At 37.7% G+C, this 24,372-nt stretch overlaps 3 protein-coding genes across 6 annotated transcripts; 2 read left to right on the top strand and 1 right to left on the bottom strand.

Moving 5' to 3' along the window:
- Positions 1–3,841: 3,841 nt before the first annotated feature.
- Positions 3,842–6,867, top strand: snapc5 (small nuclear RNA activating complex, polypeptide 5). Of its 2 annotated transcripts, none has more exons than XM_034305074.2 (4): positions 3,842–4,099; positions 4,816–4,971; positions 5,831–5,905; positions 6,105–6,867. In XM_034305074.2, the coding sequence occupies exons 2-4, from the start codon at positions 4,882–4,884 to the stop codon at positions 6,273–6,275; spliced, it is 336 nt and encodes a 111-aa protein (XP_034160965.1). In that variant the 5' UTR covers positions 3,842–4,099; positions 4,816–4,881; the 3' UTR covers positions 6,276–6,867. The 2 variants fall into 2 exon arrangements, with proteins under 2 accessions (XP_034160965.1, XP_026783244.1); XM_026927443.3 differs by having other exon boundaries at positions 3,844–4,099; positions 4,856–4,971.
- Positions 6,868–7,004: 137 nt separating this feature from the next.
- Positions 7,005–16,328, top strand: lctlb (lactase-like b). Of its 2 annotated transcripts, none has more exons than XM_053234791.1 (15): positions 7,005–8,374; positions 8,674–8,840; positions 9,312–9,472; positions 9,584–9,671; positions 9,764–9,873; positions 9,985–10,113; positions 10,202–10,297; positions 10,417–10,471; positions 10,562–10,723; positions 10,871–11,145; positions 11,782–11,908; positions 12,014–12,213; positions 12,523–12,586; positions 15,361–15,405; positions 15,690–16,328. In XM_053234791.1, the coding sequence occupies exons 2-15, from the start codon at positions 8,729–8,731 to the stop codon at positions 15,803–15,805; spliced, it is 1,740 nt and encodes a 579-aa protein (XP_053090766.1). In that variant the 5' UTR covers positions 7,005–8,374; positions 8,674–8,728; the 3' UTR covers positions 15,806–16,328. The 2 variants fall into 2 exon arrangements, with proteins under 2 accessions (XP_053090766.1, XP_053090765.1); XM_053234790.1 differs by having other exon boundaries at positions 8,671–8,840.
- On the bottom strand, positions 12,310–24,100 carry zwilch (zwilch kinetochore protein). 2 transcript variants are annotated; one of them, XR_008301893.1, is made up of 20 exons: positions 23,958–24,100; positions 23,695–23,734; positions 23,523–23,609; positions 23,034–23,158; positions 22,728–22,915; positions 22,508–22,587; positions 22,252–22,407; positions 20,068–20,139; positions 19,712–19,805; positions 19,574–19,626; positions 19,384–19,486; positions 19,213–19,292; positions 18,834–18,990; positions 17,909–17,937; positions 17,673–17,809; positions 17,468–17,563; positions 16,809–16,924; positions 16,589–16,683; positions 13,874–15,801; positions 12,310–12,596 (listed from the first exon to the last, which is right to left on the bottom strand). XR_008301893.1 is itself a non-coding variant. In XM_026927438.3 (19 exons), exons 1-18 carry the CDS (start codon positions 24,005–24,007, stop codon positions 16,592–16,594), a joined length of 1,755 nt encoding a protein of 584 aa, XP_026783239.1. In that variant the 5' UTR covers positions 24,008–24,100; the 3' UTR covers positions 12,310–12,596; positions 16,589–16,591. The 2 variants fall into 2 exon arrangements, 1 of the variants encoding a protein (XP_026783239.1); XM_026927438.3 differs by lacking the exon at positions 13,874–15,801.
- Between the last annotated feature and the right edge of the window lie 272 nt (positions 24,101–24,372).

The following is a 24,372-nucleotide window of genomic DNA, read 5'->3' as shown; positions in this document are numbered from 1 at the left end:
ACAGAGATTGATATCTGTAGCACTTGAGTCCCCTGTGCCAGGTCCTGTGTTCAGCCCTCCACAAGAAGCACAAACTCAAACATAATATAGGATAGATATGTATTTACATATCTATTTCCACAATTTTAGGCACTGACCCTCTCTTGGAAAGTGGCAGCTGTAGACGTGGAGCTCAGGTCCTGCACTGACTGCTCTTTGACCTCACAGTGGCAGCGTGGGCTCCCCCTGCCTCCATGGAGAGCTCCAGTTGCATCCCTCTGACCACTCTGGCACACACACATGCACATTCATGCTAATCCCTCGGTGGGGCTTGGATCTGGGGAGTGAAGAGTGTGACACTGGAAGTGGGGGAGGTTGGCCAGGTTAGTGTTATCAGAGTATTCCCCTCATCTCATGCAGGCGTCATTCAAACCCCCTGCTAGACTTAAACCCAGTGACCTCACCTGAGTCCATCAGCAACTTTCTCTCTTTCCACAGAACAGCTTAGCAAACTTCACTGAGACTACTGGCACATACAAGCTGGTGACAGTGGATTAAATTTGCCTAAATATACAAAGTGATAATCTTAAACGATTATAGGGTGTGATAAGAGATGAGAAAGTAGAACATTGCACAGGTTCACTTGCAGCAGATTCTCCCTATTATGCAGGAGTGATTTTGATGGGAGCAGAATGACATTAATAACAGCAAAGGCTCAAACAAAATTAAGGGTGTCACACTTGATCTATGCTGTAGGCTAATAGCCTAGAGTAAAACAGTAGAGTTGTCATGGCTTGAATGAACTTAAACAAACTAAGTATGTTATTTGTAAAGACGTTTAAAAAAACTGCTAGCTTGCCAATATTTCAAATTCACAAATTTTCTGATCACAGTTTTATTGAAATAAATACAATTTAATTAAATTTATTTTTATTAAAAAAAATACATTTACAGTATAAAATTTTATAAGCAATTGGTGCAATTAGGGTCATTTCTGGTTGTGTTATGTAGCTATCTAGTTAACAGCATAGATTAAACTTGCTAATCAATCAGGGAAGGGACCGAAAACTATAGGCAGTGTTACATCAAACATATTTTTTTTTAAATAAATTCATCTGTGTTTCATGCACCAGGTGTGATTCACCACTGCTATTAAGTAGGATATTGCACATGTTAACAAGCAAAGGTAAATGAGAGAGAAAATAATGGAGAGCTGTCATTTAGGTATTTACTCTAAGGGGGATTCAGACATAAAACTACAATAAGCAAGAAAATGTTCATGTAAATAAGCTCCTAAAAATACAAATGCTAATGTTTTTTCCTGTTGATTATTTTCCCTTATCTAACACCTTTATCAAGATTAAAAACTTGATCCAAGATATCTTTCCACTTTTGATCAGACTTCTCAAATACACCTCCAATGTGGAATGTAAGAGACTGTCTAGGCAGAAGGTGGGTATGTCCCCCTGCTTGTGGCCTCTAGTCCAGCTTATGTGGTGTGATTACCAGTGTACACATCTGGATGGGTTTAGTCAAAGAATCCTATAAAAGAACGCTAATGGGCACTCCCATACATTAAGACTCTTTTAGATCTTGTTCACATCACTGATTTCCATCTGCAATGTATTTGCTTTTTGTCTAAATAAGCTATTTTCTTCATTTTGACCTCTCCTTGTGTGTTGCTGTGGATGAGGGCATAGGGTAGCCAGCCATTCGTGTACTTCACGCATCCTCACTGATACTTCCTTGATGAGTCCAGGAAAGCAACTGGAGGAGGTTGTGTCCAAGAGTAGAGACAGCAGATAGCATGATATCTCAAGCATAAAGTATGGCATGAGTATATGAGCCTTGTCATTAAACCTAAGCCTTTAATAAAAACATGCATGTTTAAGACAAATAATTTGCATTTTTGTCACACAAAGTCTTCAGAAAGAATTCCTTCAACACATTTCTTGCTTATCTACTGTTTTAAAATTTAGTCAGGTTTACAAGAAAAAAAAAACCCAGAAGGCTGTAAATTTGTATGCAATGCCCTCTAATGGTCCTTCTGAAGAGCACATGTTTAAAAATTACTTCATTCATATAGAGTTAAATGAACAAATTAACACACTAGTTTCAATGCCTAAAATAAATAGATGTAAACAAGTCATCTTCCCTAGCATGCCTTTGCATGCAGTGAACTGGTTTATGTTTCAGACAGGCCACTCACAACATGGACTACATTAGTAACAGATTTGGCTCCCTGCAGTTATGGAACTGACACCTGCTAGTTCAAACATCTCCATATGCTGGTGAGGAAAGTGCAGACAGGTGGAGAGGGAGGGAATCGGAGGGCAGGCTATTCTTATTTAGCTCTTATTCCCTTCTCTGTAGTTTACTTTATCTCTATTTCAACCACAAGGATTTAAGGAATGCCACAATGTAATGCATAACCTATGTAGGCTTAAATTTATAACAAACATGACCAACAAACATTAATGCTGGCCTGTTCAATGATTTTAAGTGTAATATTAAAATGAATTAAAGTAATAATTAATATTAATATAAAAACATTAAATGGATTTTATATCAAAGTGCTGTTTTATTCTCTACTCTAACTGACCAGATGGTGTTGATTGATTTTCTATAACGGCAGCTCTGACAATATTTCTGGGTTTCTATTAATGTACCCAGTCTGACACATCATAATTTCTATAGTAATAGCTCATTATCAGAGACTTTTATGCAGATGCTTCACGTAATCTCAGCCTAGAAGCTGTTATTTAACAGAGAAAAGTGTATAATCATTGATATTGTGATGCTTTAACATTTATGGAAGGAGTTTTTGGATTTATCCCACATCCTGAAAAAAAAAAACAAAAAAAACATACCAGCAGGTGGATTGCCCTAAGGGTAGGTGTAGATGGATAAATAGCACCCTATACAGGGTGTATTCCCGCCTCACACCCAGTGTTTCCGGGATTGGCTCCTGATCCACCAAGACCCTGATCAGGATAAAGTGCTTACTGAAAGTGAGCAAGTCAGTGAATTATTTATAATGAAAATGACACATTTTATGTCAAATTCCACATTTCTAATAAAAAAAAAAAAACATGCAAAGGCAAACATTAGAGTCATTATTTGTGTGCTAATGCCATGTACAATTTAACAATATTGTTCTACATAATTTAAAACAGCTCTTGAAAAATATGATATTAATTTCATGTCATGTAAAATGTAACAAGTCTGCTTTCACAATCTCACTTTTTGTAGGCTAAATTAATGAACCTCCCAGAATGTGATACTGTGTCAGAATTCTAGTGTAAGGTCAGTACAGTGATATATTTCAGTAACAAAACAGTTGTCACCCTCATGCATAGATGTGAGGTCATTTGATGAACTACTACTACTAAAAGTAGTGCTGTTTAAATCTAATATTAAATCTTCTGTTAGGAATATTTGCAAGATGGTTACTGTGTGATGGTGGATTTCATAGGCTTTAAGCATGACATGGTCACACACACAAGCTTTTTATAAAGTGTGCAAGAACAAACTACTAATTTCTTCAACGACAGGGAAATCTGGACCTGTCCTGTTCTTTTATGTCGCATTTGTTTCAGTTTGTTGCAACTCATATCACTTAATTTGTTCTACAGTAAATACTGTATACAATCAAAATGGGTGGAAGCTACATGTGTGTGTTTATATTAGAGATCTCTATGCACATTAACAGCTATTAACGTGTCTTTAGTATGTAACTTTTACCTCGGAAGCTGCATATTGCGTACCCTTAATTAATTTATAGAGTTTAAAGGGGTCCCTTTATGGAAGCAAGAACTCTTATCCTATATCTACGGTGTTGCTGTTTTTTTTTTTTTTTTTTCAAAATAAAAGCCTCTTTGCAAATGGCGTAACTGTATTTTATCCTTTCAGTATTGTGTATTCACTAAAATGTTTTAAAACAGTATCTCCAGAACATTTCCAGCTGTCTTTTTTTTTTCTGCTGAACTCTGCGCGCGTGCCTGTGAGCGCGTGCCCGCGACAGAACGTTGCACGTGACTGTTCTCACGAAAGACTACATGGACAAACACAGAGCATCATCTCACCATTATGCCTGTTCTACACGCTGAAATAACATAGAGTAAGTGGCACCAGGCGTATTTGACACATTAGACCTTCGATATCTCACGTTAGATAGCCAGTCAGTGCTTATATCCTGTGTCCTCTGTGTTGTCAGTTTGTTTAAATGTTAGCTAGCGTGCTAAATGTCAGTTAGCCTGCAGCTAGCAGGGGGCTCTTTTTGCCTACCGTTTGTTGTTAGCACGCTGAATAGCCTTCAGCTTGAGTTTACCAGCTGATACAGATTGTTTTTAGGAGTTTCGCGAAACATTCAGTTCTGACGAGCTCATTGCCAGCAGAGGTGAAATTGGGAGATGATACTGAAGGAAAGACATGGAAGTTAAATATATTTTTGGTGTAGTCGTGATGAAGTAACAGCTGTTGGTAACTGCACAGCTCACACAAGCATTGCAGGAACACACTAGGGACTGCACTGTCTCACATATTTAAAAATATATATACCTATATAAGAATAGTGCTCTTGTATCTATAATTGTATAAGTCTGTGCCTCTATATATAGCTTTAGAAAAGTGATGATGTCACACGTCACTGACTGCATCTGCATTTTCTCTTAGTGTCCATCAAGCCCAGATCCCCTGTTCATTTCAAATATGCTTACAAACAAACAAACAAACAAACAAACATTGATCTCTCAGAGAAGGTTAATGCAACCAGATATTATGCTGCTGTATTTTTTCTTCATGTTCCCTCATTAAATCAGACTTATTTTATCACAGTAAGGGAGCAGTCTTGTGCTTATTGTAGTCTGATGTGCAGGAATGCTATAAATCCACTCCTCCATCATGCTGAGTCGCTTGCAGGAGCTCAAGAAAGAAGAGGAGACTCTTCTGAAGATCAAAGTCATGCTGCAAGATCAGCTTAACAGGCTCAAGGTAAGGCTTAGTCGCATGTATTTACCTCTACATTCTGACATTGATAAAAGTGGTTAGTCCATGTTCACAGCATAATCGTTTCTGATTGGCTGGCAAGTGAGCACTAATTCTTTACATTGGGATATGGTCAAAATCAATGTCTGCATCAATGTGTCTGACCCAGTATAAGGATACTTGATGTAAACACAGCAACAAACATAAACAACATAAAATGGAGGCATTTTACTTGCATGTTTTGGTTCCACTAGGTAAATACTGTTAGTTGAGTCTTAGTCCAGTAGTCTGGACCAAAAATCAGGTTCAGTCAGGTTCAATCAGGTATCATTAGCACATTTTTGTTAGTAGCTCAGTTTATGATGCTATTTTTCTCCCTAGTGGAATAAAAGAGATTTTTCCAATCATTCCGTTCAGTTACGGTTCCCATGATGATTTCTGTTTAGAACACAGATTCTAAATTCATTTGGTGAGCTGGAATAGGTTTTTTCTATCCAGGCACTGGCCTTATGTTTGTCACCCCTGCCTTAGAGAAAAGGGCCACTGCAAATCAATACAAAGTTATTCTGACTGATCATCTTTATCCTGTGATGAACCATTTCTATCTTTGTTGGGAGTGCTCTCTTCCAGGATGACAGTTCCCACATTCACAGGGCAAGAAAGCTAACTGAATGATTTGAATATTAAAATGAAACAAATCATATGCTATGGTCTTATTTAACGGTTGTCACCATTCGGCAGTGTTAGTCACTTATCCAGAGTAAGAAAGTTTATGTAACAGGACCTTTACAGTTTTTGTTGAATACACCTGCTGTAGACTATTCCATTACAGAACATTTACTCTGTAACTGCTTGTTTTCACTAGTTTGAAGAGGGAGCGCTGAAGTCCATGATCAATGCTCAGTCTGAGGAGAGCCCAACTGATCCTGCTCCTCCTGAGGTAAACAATCATAAGCAAGTAGTTCAGTAGATTAAAATATTACTGCTATTTGACTGATATTTTGGAAATGTGGAACATGTTCTCTGTGAGTGTAGCATCTACAGCTATTTACTGAATTAACTACTGCATAAATTACTAGTTCTAATTGAAAAATACTTTTAACTACTTTTAAAACTGTATTTTAACTATTTCCTTGCAGGCTGAGGTCAACCCAGACAATGAGAGCGAGATCAATCAGACTAAGCTAATACTAGGTGCTCCCACTGACTATGAAATGGAGGAGGAGGAAGAGGAGGAAGATGATGATGACGATGAAGAGGATGATCTTGACATGGTGCTTGAGGAGGAGGAAGACGATGATGACTACTGAGTTTACATTCAGTTAGCACAAGTGAACTGTCTATGACTATCAGTTAGGTGTGTAATGAGCAAAATGGCATGCCAAAAGATGTGTGTTAATAGGTTGTTTCTGTTTCTCTTTTTGTCTGCAGATGATGCTATAATTTATTAACTATAGGTAAAAGACAACTTGAGATCAAACCACAAAATGGTGTGTAGCAACTAGCAAGCATAGAAGCTCAGACATCTTTTTGGTACTGTATATGAGGCTAAGCCTACACTGTTGTCACTTTTGTAAATGTAAGCCTGCTCCATTATTGTATTTCATTCATTCTGTTGAAAAATGACATGTAGCCGATGTTTCAGATGACAGTACATCCAGGTTGAATGTACTTATATGTGTTGACTTCAAAGCATTTGTATTTGAGAGTTGCCAGAGATACTTTTTAAATGTAATTTGAGAGACAGACTGAATGCATGTGTGTATGTAATGCATGTGCATGGGTCATTTCTTGATGAGCCAGTACTGTACAGTGATGTCTTTTTGTACTCCATGAGGAATATTGTATATGTTTAGTACAGTGGTTTAAATTACTTAAGCACAATACAGAAGTTGGAATCCCTGTCTGGTTTATTGTCATTTTCTTGCTGTTTGTTGATTTGAGACAATAACCAGTGTTGAATGAATATCTTGTTGACATATCAGTTGACATATGATTGGTGATTGTATTGTGTTTGTGCAAAGGGGAAACGTATCACAACTGCACATGCTACAGCAAATACACCAATCAGCCTAATATTAAAAGCACTGACAGCTGGTTTGACAAGGGCCAAATTGTGATGGTTAGATGACTGGGTCAGAGCATCTCCAAAACGGTAGGTCTTGTGTGGTGTTCCCAGTGTGCGGTGGTTAGTACCTACAAAAAGTGGTCCAAGGAAGGACAACCGGTGAACCAGCGACAGGGTCATTGATGCACACGGGGAGCGAAGGCTAGCCCGTCTGGTCCGATCGCACATAAGAGCTACTGCAGCACAAATTGCTGAAAAAGTTAATACTGGCTATGATAGAAAGGTGTCAGAACACACAGTGCATTATAGCTTGCTGTGTATAGGGCTGCGTAGCCACAGACCGGTCAGAGTGCCCATGCTGACCCCAGTCCACTACTGAAAGTGCCTACAATGGGCACATGAGGATCAGCACTGGACCATGGAGCAATAGAAGGCCTGGTCTGATAAATCCAACTTCCCCAGATTTCAATCCGATCGAGCACCTGTGGGATGTGCTGGACAAACAATTCTGATCCATGGAGGCCCCACCTTGCAACTTACAGAATTTAAAGGATCTCCTGCTAACATCTTGGTTACAGATACCACAGCACACCTTCAGAGGTCTTGTGGAGTCCATGCCTTGATGGGTCAGAGCTATTTTGGTGTGGAACCTACACAATATTATGCAGGTGGTTTTAATGTTATGGCTGATCAGTGTGTGTGGGCTATTGCAGTTGAATAGTATGGAGCAGTAAAAAAAATTGCACAGGAGGGCTAAATGCATTCTTAACACATGACCCATGACATTTTACTTCAGTCAGATAGCATGATATACCCTTCAACCAGACCCTGTTGAACCTGTTTCTTAGACCTACCACAACATAAAACATAAATACAAAGTATGACATTGGTTAGATGAATTGCTGTGATATAAGAGGAATAAAACACTTTGGGACATGCTGTTCAACATACCCAGTTCTGTGTTATTCCTTACTTATTACATTTTGTATCAAAATATAATAAGATGCAGGCTCATTTAAAGCCATTATCACAGTAAACACATGTATCAGCCTCACTCACATTACATTTGCTTACACAGTGAAACACCCGTTTGTAAGAGATTTGCTCACCATTGCAAAATGAGATCACAGTCCATTGATCTTCAATAGGAAGGTATTTGGATCTACAATGGGGTCATGAGACCTTCACACTAAAGGATTGGGTTTTGAATGCTTCCAGATTGGCAAACAGGCACTGTGCAGAGCTGGAGCTTGATGTGAATCAAGATATTAGATATTATTTTTCTTAGATGTTATTGTGATCCCTGGATTTTGCTGTGGATCCATGCAAATCCTGCAAAAGGTATGCACTGAAACAGTGGATTTAAGTCTTATTGGTGTTTAATTATGAAAACGGGTGGAAGCTGCATATGTGTGTTTACGTTAGAGATCTCTATGCACATTAACAGCTATTAAAGTGATGCTGCTGTTATTATTTGAACGTTATAGTCTCTGAGTTATCTGAGATCTGAAGAATCAGGTCTAATAGTGTCAACAGGTTTTGATAAGCATGGTGTTGACCAGTGGCTGCTGGTTTTAATAGTGATGGAGTATTTACTGGGTGTAATTACTGGGTGCATTTTCTGATTTTGTGGTCAGTAGTGTTTGGTGCTACTGAAAGACACTGCAGAGTGCTGGAGCTGTGTGTAGGAAAATCATGCTGTCATGCTGCCATGTGCTTGTGTTGGTGCTGTGTGTGTCTGCGGCTAAGGACTTCGACTGGACAAAGAACGACCACGGCTCCTTCTATTATGGCACTTTTCCAACTGGTATGAGCTTATCACATTGAACACTTGCTTGCAAATTAGGCAAAGAGTGGCTGATGAACCATGCGATAAACACATTGGTGTCAAACCAAATAGGTGACAGCCAGGCTTAAGAAGTAGTGTTTTTAGCCATGGTATTATATAATTACTAAACAGATGGGAAATGTCAACTGGTTTTACCTCCTAGTTATACTTTATACTGAACACCAAAGTGGTCAGATAAGCACAGAAGATGTCCAAAATAGCCAGCAGAATTTAAAATGAAAAATGTTATACAAATATTTTCCTTCTTTTTTTGCCATTGTTATTAAAAAGATAATGAAAATTTTGATCTATTTGATCTGAATGGTATGCTTCATCCATTTAGTTCTGAATCATTTTGATTTTTAGAAGCAGGATGCATATTTATTTATAGGTTTACTGATCAATCTGCTAAATTATGGTTATCCTCGACTGAGCTAATACTTTTGGCAGGATTTTCGTGGGGTGCCGGCAGTTCAGCCTACCAAACAGAAGGAGCTTGGGACAAGGATGGCAAAGGACTGAGTATTTGGGATGTGTTCTGTCATAAGAAGGGAAAAATCTTCTTTAACAATACAGGAGACTCTTCATGCGAAGGCTACTACAAAGTTAAGGTAATTGCAAATGAAATGTTTAATGTATATTATCACTTCAGTTGAAGATGTTGACCATGAATGTGCTTTAAGCACACAGTAGAAAAAAAGCTTGTGTTGTTCTGTGTGTAGGATGATGTATCCTTGATAAAAGAACTCAATCTGAAGCACTATCTCTTCTCCATCTCCTGGCCTCGGGTCATTCCCACTGGGATCAGGTGTAAGAGGATGATGCTTCCTAATAGATTATATATGAGATATGGTAATGTTGAATGTGGCATAGTCCTGATTATGATGTCTGTATGTTTGCAGCTGAGTATGTGAATGAGAAAGGACTCAAGTTCTATGATACCCTCATTGACCAACTGCTGGAAAATAAAATCACTCCTATTGTGACCCTATATCATTGGGACCTTCCACAGGTGTGCATTCACAGTAAAAGTTTAATATCAACGTGTGACATCTTATTGGCTTAATCATATAAGCAAAACAAACCTCTGTCAACAGCTGTTTCTGTTCTTCTGTTTTAACAGGTTTTGCAGGAAAAATTTGGAGGCTGGCAGAACATCAGCATGGTGAATTACTTTAATGACTTTGCCAGTCTTTGTTTTGAAAGATTTGGAAACCGTGTGAAACACTGGATCACCTTTAACAACCCATGGGTATTGCCTTTTGGTTTTTAATTACCTTCTCATAACAGCTACTTGTTGAATTTTGTCATTTAGTGAAAAATGATTGTTTGCATGCTAGTCAGTGGCAGTAGAGGGATATGAAACAGGAGAACATGCTCCAGGCCTGAAGCTCAAAGGCACAGGGGCCTACAGGGCTGCTCACCACATCATCAAGGTTAGAGAACCTATACATCACTACTTTAAAGTTCTTTGACTCAATAATAATGGTACATTACTATTTTATTGAAAACCCATTTGCATCAGTTAGTAATGCTTTTAAACCACTGTCCCCAGGCACATGCTAAGGTTTGGCATACCTATGATAGTCAATGGCGAAGCAAACAAAATGGTAATCAAGTTCAAATTAAAGATTTACAAACGCCTGTCATGGTAATACTGTCTTATGAGAAATTTGAAAGAGATCTGATTCTTCCTGCAGGTTTGGTGGGAATCTCACTGTCTGGAGACTGGGGAGAGCCAGTGGACATTACCAACTCTAAGGACATAGAGGCAGCTGAAAGATATGTCCAGTTCTATATGGGCTGGTTTGCTACACCCATCTTCCATGGAGACTATCCTCAGGTCATGAAGGACTTCATAGGTACATTTAACCATCAGCTTGCTATCTGAGCTGTAATGTGAGTAATGTCAAGCAGTTGTAAATTCTGGTAATTTTTTATGACCTCAATTTCAATAAGACCTTAAACCTTTATTGATAAATACATTAGCTGCTTTTTTTTGTGTTTAGGTAGGAAGAGTTCTCAGCAGGGGTTTAGAACATCTCGACTTCCCGCCTTCTCCTCTCAGGAGAAGGGTTACATTAAAGGCACGTGTGACTTCCTTGGAGTAGGGCACTTCACCACACGCTACATCACCCAGAAGACTAGCCCTCCAGACCGTGGTAGCTCCTACTATACAGACCGAGACCTGGCTGAGCTGGTGGACCCACGCTGGCCTGATCCTGGCTCAGAATGGCTCTACTCTGTGCCTTGGGGCTTCCGGCGTCTGCTCAACTTTATCAAGGTGCATCATGCAATGGTTTAGGACTGTCCTCTTGCTAATGGTTATCCATCCTATCAAATTCCTTGTAATATTCTTGCCATCCCAGCTTAATTTGTCTGTAGATCCTAAATGTTTACTGTTCCCTTATTCTGACATATTCTTTAAATAGACTATACGAAATGAATAAAACACAACAGGCTATGCTGTGTTACCACCCCGAAGCTGATCATTTCCTAGCACATTTCAAAGTGTTTTATTCTTCTTGTACCACAGCAATTTGCTGGCACTAGCAAATTTTAATTTATTGAAGGTCAAACTTTTTATCCATTTTTAAGTTATTTAATGTTACCTAACATTTTATCACTTACATTATAACAGCTATAAACAGTTGTTCCCTCACCTGCCTCTATTTTATCTCTCCCTACAAGTTGATAAGATGAAAAAAGCAGCTTGTCATGTCACTAAAACCTACCTCTTACTGTTACAAAGTGCTGATACTGGAGACTTCCAAAAATGCTAAATGTTTTCTCACAGAAAGCTTCACCATATCAACAACTACACAGATTCCACAATTCAGCAGTGTTTGGTAAAAATTAATTATTACTATAAAAGTAGCAATCACAAGCATTTGGTCATGACGTTTATTTACTTCTGTAGACTCAGTATGGGAACCCCATAATCTACATCACTGAAAATGGAGTCTCTGAGAAAATGATGTGCACAGAGTTGTGTGATGACTGGAGGATCCAGTATTACCGAGATTACATCAATGAGATGCTGAAAGGCAAGTAATTGAGCTCACTAATGAATCAAAAAAAATTTTTTGGACATTGAAATATGACATATTGCTCAAACCAAATAATTTTGGTTTCCTTTTTGGTTCCTGCAGCCATCAGAGATGGAGTGAATGTGAAGGGCTACACTGCGTGGTCTCTGCTGGATAAGTTTGAGTGGGGTGAAGGCTACTCAGAGAGATTTGGCCTGTATTATGTAGACTTTAAGAGTAAGAACAAAACCCGTTACCCCAAGGCCTCTGTTCTATACTATAAACACATCATCAGCTCCAACGGATTCCCTAATCTTAGAGAGGTACCAGCTGTTTCCTCTGTGTTCCTTCTGTTAATCGACTAATGCTCTACAACCACTGGCATTAGGATTTTAGGAAGGAATCAAATGGTTGAGACATTAACATTGCAAGGGCATTTATTACAAATATACTGAATTATTTATACATACATGTTTAATATGACACAAGAACGTGTACAAAAATGAATAGTTTGTAGTTCTCATCTGTTTCTTCATGGAGTAGTCATTTTTGAGCCTCTAATGCAAAATTTCCTGAAGACACGAAGACACACCAGTACTGATAAAATGTGTGTTTCATATGGCCATTGGCAGGTTGAGAACTGGAAGAGGAAGGCTGCAGAGATGTGTTCAGCTAGCAACCGGCTCCTGGCTGCAGGTTAGTACGTCTACAGATTTAGTAAAGGAGAGAAGAAGGATTAGTTGGAGCAAAAAAATAATATCCATTTGTAGAGAGCAGTAAAAACTATAAATCAGAAAAGTGACAATTGTTCTTGAAAGGACAATTTTTCCTTTCAAGTTTTATATGACATAAAACTCATATATCTACTTCTGGATCTGTACCACTTCATTTTGCAAAGCCCACATAATAACCTCAATCTGTCATCACTTATCTGTCATTCAGATGGGGATTGGCATGCAAGCCAACAAGACAATCCGATTGACAGAGGCTTTGATGGGACAGAAAGCTTCAGAAGACTTAACTCGCTAACACCATTTTATTTTGTTTGCCACTCCAGCTAAAAGAGAATCCAAAGAAAATAAGGATCATGCACAGATGCCAAACAATTGGCTTGTGCATCATGAACTAGGAACTAGTGCATAAGTCAGATTAAATGTGCTCTTTTTGGTTTGGCAAGCTTTTCGCATTGTCCTGGAAAGCCTAAAAAAAGACTCTGTGTGGTCTGCTTCTATGAATATGGGGTTTCAGCCAGCATAGACCCGGGAGGCCACAATGTCTCACAGCTCATGTTCAGGCCAGCATCAAAAACCACATAATAATTACTTATTCAGGCAGTTTTCTAAGTTAGATAACAATGTTAAATCTCATTAAATCTGCTGCTCAGAACTGGTACTTGCTGTAGAGAGGTCAATAATCAAACCAAAACTGACATTTAAAAAAAAAACACTATTGCTATTGCTGGCACTCTATTAGTGTGAGAAACAATATTTGTTTAAGTTGAAAGGCTTTTGACTTGTATGCACCAGCCAAAAGCTGTTTCTGCCAACACGGTATTATCAAGCTTCAGAAATCCAGTCAGTTGTTCATTACCAAGCCCAAGATCATAATCATTATAATCAGAACATAAACATGCAAAACATTCCTCCAGTGACAGGATTACAGATTCATGTCAATATAATAAATTAATTGCTGCATCCCTTAATAGCAGCACCTTATGAGTTATTTCAATTGGTATAGCAAAAGAACAGCTGTCAAAGAAAGTCGATGAATTTGCCAGTGTGACGCAACGGGCAGTTTAATGGGTCTGTTGGGATTCTTTTGTACAGCAGATGAAACATCAAAATGAGCTTAATTGCTCATTATGTTAGTGGAGTAGTGGGCTTAAACTGACAAGATGTACTTCACAACACTGGCAGAATCCATACCTGACAGAATAAGAAGAGGGGGAGATGTAACCAAGTATTGGAGATTAATTCCACACACCTTCACCACTTATATAACAGCTACATTAGAGTAGGGTTTTCAGCATTATTAAAAGGTACAGTCAGCAATTTTGGTAGTAGTTGTATGAAGCTAGCTGATGTGAAGCTCAAAATCCAAAACACATGCACGCACACTGCCTAGGCAGGATCGCCTAAATGAGGGGAATTCTTGTAGAGGTTTTTCCCTATGCATATATACTCACTGAGTATAGTGTTAGTGTTATTAGGAACACCTGTACACCTGCTCATTCATGCAATTATCCAATCAGTCAATCATGTGGCAGCAGCACAATGCAAAAACAGTCATGCAAATACAGGTCAACAGCTTTAATTAATGTTCACATCAAATTTCAGAATGGGGAAATAATGTGATCCCAGTGACTTTGACCCATGGCATGGATGTTGGTGCCAGACAGACTGGTTTAAGTATTTCAGAGACTGCTGATCCCGTGGGACTTTCACACAAAACAGTCAGAGTTTACACAGAGTGGTGTAAAAAAACTAAAAACAGCGGCAGTTCTGCGGGCAGAAATGTCTTGTCCATGAGGGAGGTCAAAGGTGAATGGCCAGACAGCAAAGCTACAGTAACTCAAATAACCGCTCTGTACAACTGTGGTGAACAGAAAAGCATCTCAGAATGCACAACATGCCGAAACCTGAGGCGGCTGGGTTACACCAGCAGAAAATCACTTCAGGCTACATTCCTTTCAGCAGAGAACAGGAATCTGAGGATACAATGGGTACAGGCTCACCGAAACTGGACAACTGAAGATTGGAAAAATGTTGCCGGGTCTTTGTCCAAGCTTCAACTGTGTAGGAGATCAGCCGTAATGAAATACCCCAATCAGCCCGTCTATTACCAACAACCATGCCATGGTCAAAGTCACCGAGATCACATTTTCTCCCTTTTTTTATTTTTGACATGAACATTAACTGAAGCTCTTGATCTCTATCTACATGATTCTGTAAGTTGTACTGCTGTGACATGACTGGCTGTTTGGGTAATTGCATGAATGAGCAGGTATACAGGTGTTCATAATAAAGTGGCTGGTGAATGTATTTTGACAGCTGCCATAGAGGAGAACTTCACCGAATATAAAACTCCACAAAAAGTTTTTTTTTTTTTTTCTTTTTCTTTTTACTTCAGTACTTTTCATAAATTGAAAACATGGAAACATTGAAATTCAGTGGGTGCAATGCAGTGGGTCCTCAAACGTGGCATTTAAAATCCATGCGTTAAAAGATGGCTCTCTAGTCATGGTAAAAGTGTTAGAACATGACTATAATCATATGTTGATGAACCAATTCATTAAAATCACCACAGGTGTAAGGTTCTAGACAAGATCTAGAAGATACTTCATGAGTGAGTAGCTGTTATAACCAGTGTGTAGAATAAGTTCTGTGCTTTGTCTATGGTCTTACGTGATGAAAGGGTTCAACTGCCCTGATTCCAGCCTAAGCGCATTTCTCTCTTTTTTTTTTTATTAGAGGAACAGAGAAGTACAGCTACCAATATTTTAAGACTTATTCATGGTAAGCCATCAGACATCATACACACACTCGAACAGAAATGGCTAATGAACATCTGAAAAAGTATCAAACTTTCAAGTGCCCTGGCTTTCAAATGCAAACTCAGTATAGCATCATGCAGATGAGTTAAGTGTTAAAAAAAAAAAAAAAAAAAAGAAAGAAAGAAAAATACAAGCAAAGCACTATGAGCTATTCTGAGCAAGTGGTACAACACTAAATTGCTTTGCTTGCATGAAGCTATGCTAACAAGCTTGTGATAACAGTGTTTTATTGTGCCTGTGTTTCAGATCCCTTGACCAACCACATGGAGATGGTAACAGAGATAGTCGTTCCCACTGTGTGCACCCTCTGCATTCTCATCACTGCACTTTTTCTTATGTTTCTCCTTCACAGACGCACCTAGCAGAGAAGCAAGAACTCACCACATACATACTCAGACACTTCTAATATTTCTAACCTATTCTACAAAAAAACAAAAAAAAGCAAACAAAAAACCACCATATATACAGTGTCTATGGGTATTCTCAAGCTAAATGTGATACTTTTTAAGACCAAATTTTGACTGATGATACACCACATCTAAACTTCCTTGTATGTGTGGTGGGAAATATATTTATATTTTCTTACAGTCGAGGTGTCGACGTATGTTATAAGAAGAAAAACCCATTTTGGTCAAAACCTGATTTGCCAGAACTCAGCGGCAGCGACATCCAACAGGTTTTCCCAGACCACCACATATTTATTCACTGTGTGTCTGATGTCAAACATTTTTAAAACAGATAGAATCACATAGGAGAATGAAAAATAAAAGACTGGATTAAGAACTTTAAATTTTAATTTATACCAATTCTATCCCCATTTAGGCCATTTATTCATAAAATGTGAGTTGAGACAAAAAAAAAGACTTTTTAGAGGACCCAGGACACCTTGTATATATGTAACATAATAGGTTCCTGCTTTCAGGCTCTATGACTCTGAGGCACTTAGCCCAAGTACTAGTTTATTTAATCATGTTAACATTCAGTGTGATATGGTGATGAAATGTGTGGTTTTATAAATCCCTTTTTGACCTTTTTAGCAGACCCTCTGATTTCAGATCAACTTAAGAAATAAGATCAAATATCACATTTGAAATTTATTAAATAACATTTGCAGTGCACAGAACAGAGCTTGACCAGATTCTGACCTGCTAACTGAAGTTGGCCAGGCTGCAGCACACCATCGTTCTGAAGTATGCAGTCTTCTCACTCTCTCCATTCACTGAGACCTCCAGTGGCACATCTGAAACATGAAGTGGTTGAAAGACTTGTTTCTTTTAGAAACCGAAAGGCTACATTCATGTGAAGAGTGTTTAATGCAGATGAAGAATAAACAAGTAATAGATACAGCTACCCTGGGAATTTCACCTGAGTCAAAGCTGATGTGATCCACTAGAGGGTTATCACTGAGATGCCAGGAAGTCTTCACCTCTCTTGACCCCTGCCCACTAGATACCTCCACTCCCCATGAAGAGGGCTGCTCTCTATGAATGGAACACAAGTTTGTAGACCCCTGGTCACATTACATGTTTTGTTGATTATCTAAAGGAAAAACATTCACAGTCCCTAGACTTGAACATCACTGAAACTCTGTGGGTCGATCCGAAACATGCTGTGCATGCAAAACTATTTAAGAATATTTTTAAACCTAAAGCATTCTGCAAGGAAGAGTGGAGAAAAATTCCTAAAGCGAGAATACAAAGCTGGCTACAAGAAACATTTCGAGGCTATGATTTCTGCCAGAGTTTGTTACTCAGTATTGATTGACAGGAAGCTCAAACTTTTGCACATGCCTATTTTTATGTTTAATTGTTTTCCAATATGTTAAATTCAGCATTTAAATAGTACATTTGTTCTCTGCAGAGGTTTTGACCTTTTTAATTTAGAAAATCAACAAAACATGTAATTTGACCAGGGTTACCCAAAATTTTGCACAAGTCTTTACATACATCACATCAGTATCTCATGCTCCATGCATACTTTTTTTTTTTACTGTGCAAAACTGAATCAGAGCAGATTTTACTTACGCCTGATAGAAGTGGCTGATAAGAGCTGGTTTGATCTGCATCTGAAACACATGCTCTTCATCATAAGGTGCTGTTTTGTAGTAGTGCAAACATGACCTAAGAAAAAAAACAAATAAAAAAAACAATCACAGTGATCAGCCATTAAAAGGAATGGAGTGTTTTACAGAAACAGGTGGTTAAAAGAACATAGAAGCAAATCGCTCACTGAGTGAAGAAGAAGAGGCGCTCATGAGGCAAGCTGAGAAAGCTGCTGCAGGTGCCCAGGACCTCCAGCAGGTGGTGCAGTTTCCTCAGTCTGATCACCTGCTCTTGTAGATTCACCTCACTGCTGAGGTAGTAACTCTGAAGATCATCATGCAGAAACACAGCAGTGGCTGTAAATGCCTAGTCACGCATGTGAACTCACTGATATTTCATGCTTTAGAAAAGTGATGTTCTTACCAGGTGGTTGAGAGTTGTCAGCTCATTCCCTGTCAGAAAAAATACAACAGAGCATTTTCTATGTAATATTTTTACAGCTTAATCATAAAATAGATCTCTATGACTTCTATAATTTAATATCTATTAATAACTGTATTAAAAAAAACTTATGAGATTTCTCAGAAAGTAGTTGTTAAATGCACACAGGCTAATATAAAGTGTCATAAAGACACTTAATTTTAAATTATTTTAAACCAGCTAAACTACTCATTATCTTTACCATTTACATTAGACTTTGCAACATTTATCAAAATGTCTTTACAGTGAAAAAATTATTAAATATTAAAATCTTATTATAAATCAAAGTATATACAAACCTTTGACTGGTAGTGAATGGCAAAGAATAAATTGTTCAGTATGTTTACTACTAAAACTACTAAGAAATTGACCAGGAGCATTCTACAGTTATATCTCTTTACCCTTATAAAGAATTCAGCTGATATATGAAAATGCATGAAAATGTTAACAGGAAACTTCCTGATTTCCCTGCCAAGATTTGGTCATCACTACCACAACTCAAATTACCTATCTAGCTTAGCATACTTGTTCTGCTAACAAAAGTTTCCAGACACCACGTTGTTATTATCTAATAACTATATTTTAGCTAACTGGATTAAGTCAAAGCCACTGAACCTACTTGGTGAAGCTCATACACAGCTCCCCATCAATTTTATATATAAGTATTGAAAAGGGCTCAGTGGAAAATATTCCATTCTTTATTAAATGGCTCGTCTGTGTTTAGAGCAGAAGCGGTAAGAAAATAATCCTGGCCGAGGGACCCCATGCACTATAAAAAAGCTATAAAAATACACTCACTGTAACCATTTCCTGTTAAAATCAATAAAAAAAACTTTGAACATGTTGATAGACTAAATAATATTATTACCAACGAGGTAGTTGATGTAGTCTTTCCTCATCTTGTCCAGGCCCAGCTCCAGCAGCATGGTGGGAGGAGTGAGGCCGGTGAGAGGCACTGTGTCCACCTGCTGCTGGTAGGACTGTACTATCAGTTTACTCAGAGAGCTACTGCTGTCCCTGTGGACCTGTGCAGCAAAACACGACACTCTTTACACAACACTGTATACAGCAAAGACAGCAACAGACAATTTAATGTTTTACATTTGTATGGAGAAAGGTATGAAATCAGAACTTTTTTTATTTTTGGGGCAAAATGAGGTAAAATGAGGCAAAGAAAATTTCAGAGATAAACCTCACAAAATGTACAATTTCTTTAAATATTTCAGGACAAAATGTAAATTACATACCCAAGGTTTAATTTGCCCAAACCGCACAGCTTTGATCACCAATTTCAGAGAGTCTGTTATGTCCTGATATGAGGTCACGCCTACCAGGGAAAGGATTGCACACAGAATCTGTATTACATGATGTTGTATCATTTATACTCATTCTTAGAATAGATCCCAACTAACACTCACTTCTTCTCAGCTTCTCCCAGAGTTGCTCAGTGAAGTCCAGGTCTCCTCTTTCTATTAACATACAGCCTAAACCCACCACAGAGTCGTTTTTGCCCTTCTGGTTCTGTTACACAACCAAAAATGTCTGTGTATAGTATTTTCTGTGTTTTGTATAGAGAAGTGAAACCTTCCTATTATTCATTTGCTTTACCTCTGATCCTTTTAAATTCTGGCCTGGGACTGCATTTGCAATATTCTCCAACTCTAAGAGCAACGAGGAAAAGACAAAATGAAACAAAACATAAGGGATAATGTCATTATGTACTACTATAGTGATGTGAAGGGTTACCTTCAATAAGTGCTCGGGTTAGATCCACAGCAGACCGTGTCTCTACTGGCTCCAACCACTCTATCTCCCCCATCCTCAAGCCTTCAGCCAGAGTCTGAAGAGAAAAATTGCTTTAATACACAAAACCGCATGATTATCATTTATTTCCACTCTGTAGAACAGGTCATTATAGATTACTAAACAGATCAGAAGTACTAGGGACTTTGTTTCTAAGTAATAGAATGTAAAACTTCAGCTCTTGTGAATAGGATTTTTTTCCCCCAATGTCAACTTTTGAATGTGAGACAAAACTATTTGAACCTTGCATTTATACACCACAGCTTTATATGTTTATGGCCCTGTTAAGTAACACATACCAGAAGAAATTCCAGCTCTTTGTAGGTCTGATACATAGGGCTCCTGATGTCTCCAGCTGTCACCTTAATATGCTGCATATAGCAGAAAAGATACATGTTAAAGATGCAGTTTGACAGTTTGCAGTTAAATCAAGCATTTCTAATTTAAATTAAATTGTTTCCCCAAACAAGTAGCATTTATGACTAGCATGCATAATGTGGCTGAAAACAAACAAACAAAAAAAATACAACTGGGCATTTTTCTATACAATATTGTGTCACAACTAAATCATAAAATAGACCTCTGTAACTTTGACAGTTATTAATAACCTTAATTATGAGTTTATGGAAAAATCTCAGAAAATAGTTGTAAAATGCACGCAGGCTACTATATGATAGTACTATATGGTAGTAAGTATGGTAAGCATGCTGGAAGGTGTAACTGTAGATTATTTAAAGCAGTGCCCATCAAAGGTTTGGACACCTGCTCATAGAAGAGTTTTCTTCATGTTTATTATTTTAGAATAATAATGAGGAAAGTAATACTATGAAATAACACTTACAGAATTGTGCAGTGATCAAGAAAAGTTAAAAATGTAAGACTATTTTATATTTTAAATTCTTTACAGTAATAATCACTCTTGGCATGGACTCAACCAGCTTCATGAGGAAGCTTCACCCAGGAGGCTTTTCTTAAAGTTTCCAAGTAGGCAGAGTTTTAAAAGAAAAGAAAAAGAAAGCTTGGGGAAACAATTTAAGTTAGAAATGCTTGATTTAGTCAAACAACTTATTAAAATACATTTTGATTGAGAAATAAATTTATACATGGGCATTAAATTCACTATTTGTATTCATCTTAGAAACACATTTGGAACACACTAAATCTTTATTAAAATATTTTTTAAGATAATGAAAAATATATATTCAATCAGTGTGTCCAAACTTTTGTCTGGTAGTGCATGTTGAATACTAAAATGCTTAATGTGTTTTTAAATCCCATGAAACTACTAAAAATGGATTATGAAATTATCTCTACATCTCTTTGTTCTTATAAAGAATTCAAGTATCTATGAACATTCATGTAAATGCTAACTGAAAATTTTATGTTACATTTTATGCTAATCAGATATATCTGCCATCCTGACACTTGGACATGCTGGTACTGGATTGTTTATTTATTTCCAATTACACACAAATTTAATGAAAACTGTGTGAAACCCAGTTCATATCAACCCATTCCATGTTAACAGCGTCAATTAAAGAAATATGAAATTTAAAAAAATTAAAGCCAAGGTAAATCCATAAATTGAGACAATTAAGACTATTTATTCAATTAAGAAGAAATGCAGCTTTATTAAAAGGAGGATGTGTTGCAGTGGCTCAGGAGGTGTGTAAGCCAGTAACATTTGCCACAGCATTTTATTTTAGTACTGTGCAACACTTTATTAGATCCAGTACTATGTGAGCGATAAGTGACTGATCTGGTACGTCTCGAGCACTATACGCCTCAATGTGCTGCGTGCCATCATCGCCTTCATTATAAAACATGCTCATTAGGAAGGGCAGTGGTGTGCGAGAGACTATTCCAAGACATTTTGCTTTGAATTAATTTATTTAATTATTTATTTTTAAAAAAAAAAAAAAAAAAAAAAAAAGAAAGAAACACAGCAGTTTCTCTGTATGAGAGAAACACACAGACACACACCTGTGTGAGGTATCCATGATCACCTGATAGATAGATATATTTTTCTCTCCATTTTCATGTCAAACCATTTTGTTTCACCTCAATTAATTCACACCTAATTGACCTTTTCTGTAATTTGCTAGATTTTGGCCTTTGCAGGTGCAGTTACACTGCTAAATAATATATTTTTATTAGCATAGATATGGCTCATAACTTAGATTTCTCTGATAAAGTCTTTTTGTCAGTTACTTGTCATTTTAGAGCTGTAAGCTTTGCTGTTTATGGAGTTTTGTGAGTGTCATAAAAAGCAAATCAGACGTGCTATGCACACACCTGATATTTTACAGGTGATTGGCATTGCCAGTATGAAGAAAATCAGTGTTTATGAAACCTTTATAAATCCAGCAGAAATGTTTAGCTCGGTTTGATTTATGCAAACATTCACACACAATTTTACTAAAAGACTGATAAATGAGGCCCAGTGATCAACTAATATTGAGTGCTAAGAGGTGTAGGATTACCAGCGTAACTGTAGACGACAGGGGCGGCATCTCCAAAATCTTCTCTACATTGTTCCATCTAAAGTTAGCTGTTATGCTGCTCTCAGAGTCAATAACCAAACTCTCTTCCTTCACCGAGCAAAAAAGATTGTATTTGGCCCAGCCTTTTGTCAACACCTACAGTTAAACAATAATACAAAAGGACAAACATGGGTTTACAGAGATTTGACTAACTTTTTTTTTTTTAAATAAGTGAAAAAAGGATATAATCTGTTACCGCTGAGGAATGGTGTCTGTTCTGGTGTTCTTGTTTTAGCTGATCCATTGTGATAAACAAGGCCTCATCCACTGACGACCCTGAATAAAATACAAATTTAAAAATGTGAGTTTATTAGTCTGCTGACTTGTGAACAGCCTTTACAAACTGACATTACTGCATTTTTCTTGCCTGTTTTCAGTCTTAAATGTAATGGTTAGGTTTTAGGGTCCAACATTACCTTTACAGCTGACTGTGTACAGTTTAACCGCTGTGGCCTTGTTGCCAGTGTAGACTGTCTCTGCTCCCAGCCAGGACGTGCTAGCAGGGTCCTGCATGTCACAACGGACCCAGAGAGGATGCAGATCCTGAGCGTCCACATGGGACATGTTCGGATTCTGAGACATGGCGTACCAGGACAATATCTCTCTGTGCAACAAGACGAGAATGTAAAGCTCACAGCTACACTAAAAGCTACGCTACTGTTAGTTAAATCAAAACTACCAAATTAAAGGACAACAGATGATACACTGATAGCTTCGCTCACCTTGCTCTACTGACACTGAGTGGAAGTGGCCCGATGTTGAGCTCTTGCGGTTTAACAGGTGCTTCTTCACTGAGACTGATTTCATCTGTGCTCTCTGTGTCCTCAGACTCATAAACTGGTGGAGGCTAAAGTTAAAAAAAAAAAGAAAAAAAAGAAAAAAGGTATAAAGTTTACACTGGACAGTCTCACCTGGGTACTGCAGACCTGCTGCTGTAATAACAGACTATAATGCTCATACTGAACATCCTTTCAACACACATAGCACTGATTGACATTATAGTGTCCAGAGTTGTGTCTGCTTCCTTTCAAGGTTTCTCCTTCATGTCATTTTAGGCTGCTTTTCCTTCCCACTTCCACCTCTGGCTTGTTTTTAGGGCTCTAAATCTATCTATTCTGTGAAGCTGGTTTGTGACCATGTCTACTGTTAAAACTACTTCACAAAAAAACAAACCTGAACTGAAATAGAAATGAACTGACAGGCTGACATACCATTTTCTCACAGATGAAGGCAGGTTGGTTTCCTTCAATCATGCTGAGAAGAGGATCATCATTACGCTTTGATATTTTAATATACTCCTGTAACATCAGGTAAACAGTGCAACAGCTTATCAGTATAATAATATGTATTAGTATTTACAACAAAACATTTATTCAGTTGTACCTGATAAACCCAGGAATCCTTGTTGTCATCTTGACACAACCTGATAGAGAAACATACATATTTAATAACGCTTAGGTTACACAAAAAGTACAGAATATATATTTAAATGACGTAACTGATGACTTAAAGCTGTAATCTGTGGAGTCAGTACTATCATCACGTCTCTTTTAATTTTCTCAGTTTAAATCATATAACCTACGGTGTTCCGTTCCGACTCAAACTTGTATTTAAAGAAACACAAGAATTTAATAAAAGCGACTTACTTCAAAAACTGAACAAAGCTATTAGATTCCGAAACAATCTTAGCTCTCATGGTGTAACTGTAAAAAATTGTTCAAGAAAAATAACAAACACGAAAAGTATTTTACTTCTTCCCGCCGCATCACGTCACCAAGGTCATAGGTCACTAGTTCACTCACGCCCACACAAATAATCATATTATTCATCAAAGTATTTTATTTTTAATTCACAATACTGTAATTTACACATACATTTAAGTAGGTTTTTTAAAAATGTAAATTTGTTGCTTTTATTTTTACTAAAAAGAAAAAAGGGAAATATGAAAAGTAGTCCCGCAGCATGGCTTTCATCCGCCAGTCCCTTTGAAGAGTATATAGTCCCTAATATTATTGTGCATTTTCCTGATTTTAAGATACAGTGCACACTTTTAGTAACTGT

This window comes from Pangasianodon hypophthalmus, chromosome 6, assembly GCF_027358585.1.
Source record: "Pangasianodon hypophthalmus isolate fPanHyp1 chromosome 6, fPanHyp1.pri, whole genome shotgun sequence".
NCBI classification, from domain to species: Eukaryota; Metazoa; Chordata; class Actinopteri; order Siluriformes; family Pangasiidae; genus Pangasianodon; species Pangasianodon hypophthalmus.
The sequence above is the reverse complement of the archived record's forward strand: the minus strand, read 5'-3'. Positions and strand labels throughout refer to the sequence as shown.

What these genes read in the sequence shown, in the direction of transcription:
- snapc5 (XM_034305074.2), top strand. Translation starts at nt 4,882, where the DNA reads ATGCTGAGTCGCTTGCAGGAGCTCAAGAAAGAAGAGGAGACTCTTCTG. An exon ending in ATCAGCTTAACAGGCTCAAG is followed by an intron (nt 4,972 to 5,830) that starts GTAAGGCTTAGT and finishes TGTTTTCACTAG; the next exon opens with TTTGAAGAGGGAGCGCTGAA. An exon ending in CTGATCCTGCTCCTCCTGAG is followed by an intron (nt 5,906 to 6,104) that starts GTAAACAATCAT and finishes ATTTCCTTGCAG; the next exon opens with GCTGAGGTCAACCCAGACAA.
- lctlb (XM_053234791.1), top strand. Translation starts at nt 8,729, where the DNA reads ATGCTGTCATGCTGCCATGTGCTTGTGTTGGTGCTGTGTGTGTCTGCG. An exon ending in AAGGCTACTACAAAGTTAAG is followed by an intron (nt 9,473 to 9,583) that starts GTAATTGCAAAT and finishes TTCTGTGTGTAG; the next exon opens with GATGATGTATCCTTGATAAA. An exon ending in TATTTTAAGACTTATTCATG is followed by an intron (nt 15,406 to 15,689) that starts GTAAGCCATCAG and finishes CCTGTGTTTCAG; the next exon opens with ATCCCTTGACCAACCACATG.
- zwilch (XM_026927438.3), bottom strand. Translation starts at nt 24,007, where the DNA reads ATGAGAGCTAAGATTGTTTCGGAATCTAATAGCTTTGTTCAGTTTTTG. An exon ending in GTACACAGTCAGCTGTAAAG is followed by an intron (nt 22,588 to 22,727) that starts GTAATGTTGGAC and finishes TATTTTATTCAG; the next exon opens with GGTCGTCAGTGGATGAGGCC. An exon ending in AACCCGAGCACTTATTGAAG is followed by an intron (nt 19,627 to 19,711) that starts GTAACCCTTCAC and finishes CGTTGCTCTTAG; the next exon opens with AGTTGGAGAATATTGCAAAT.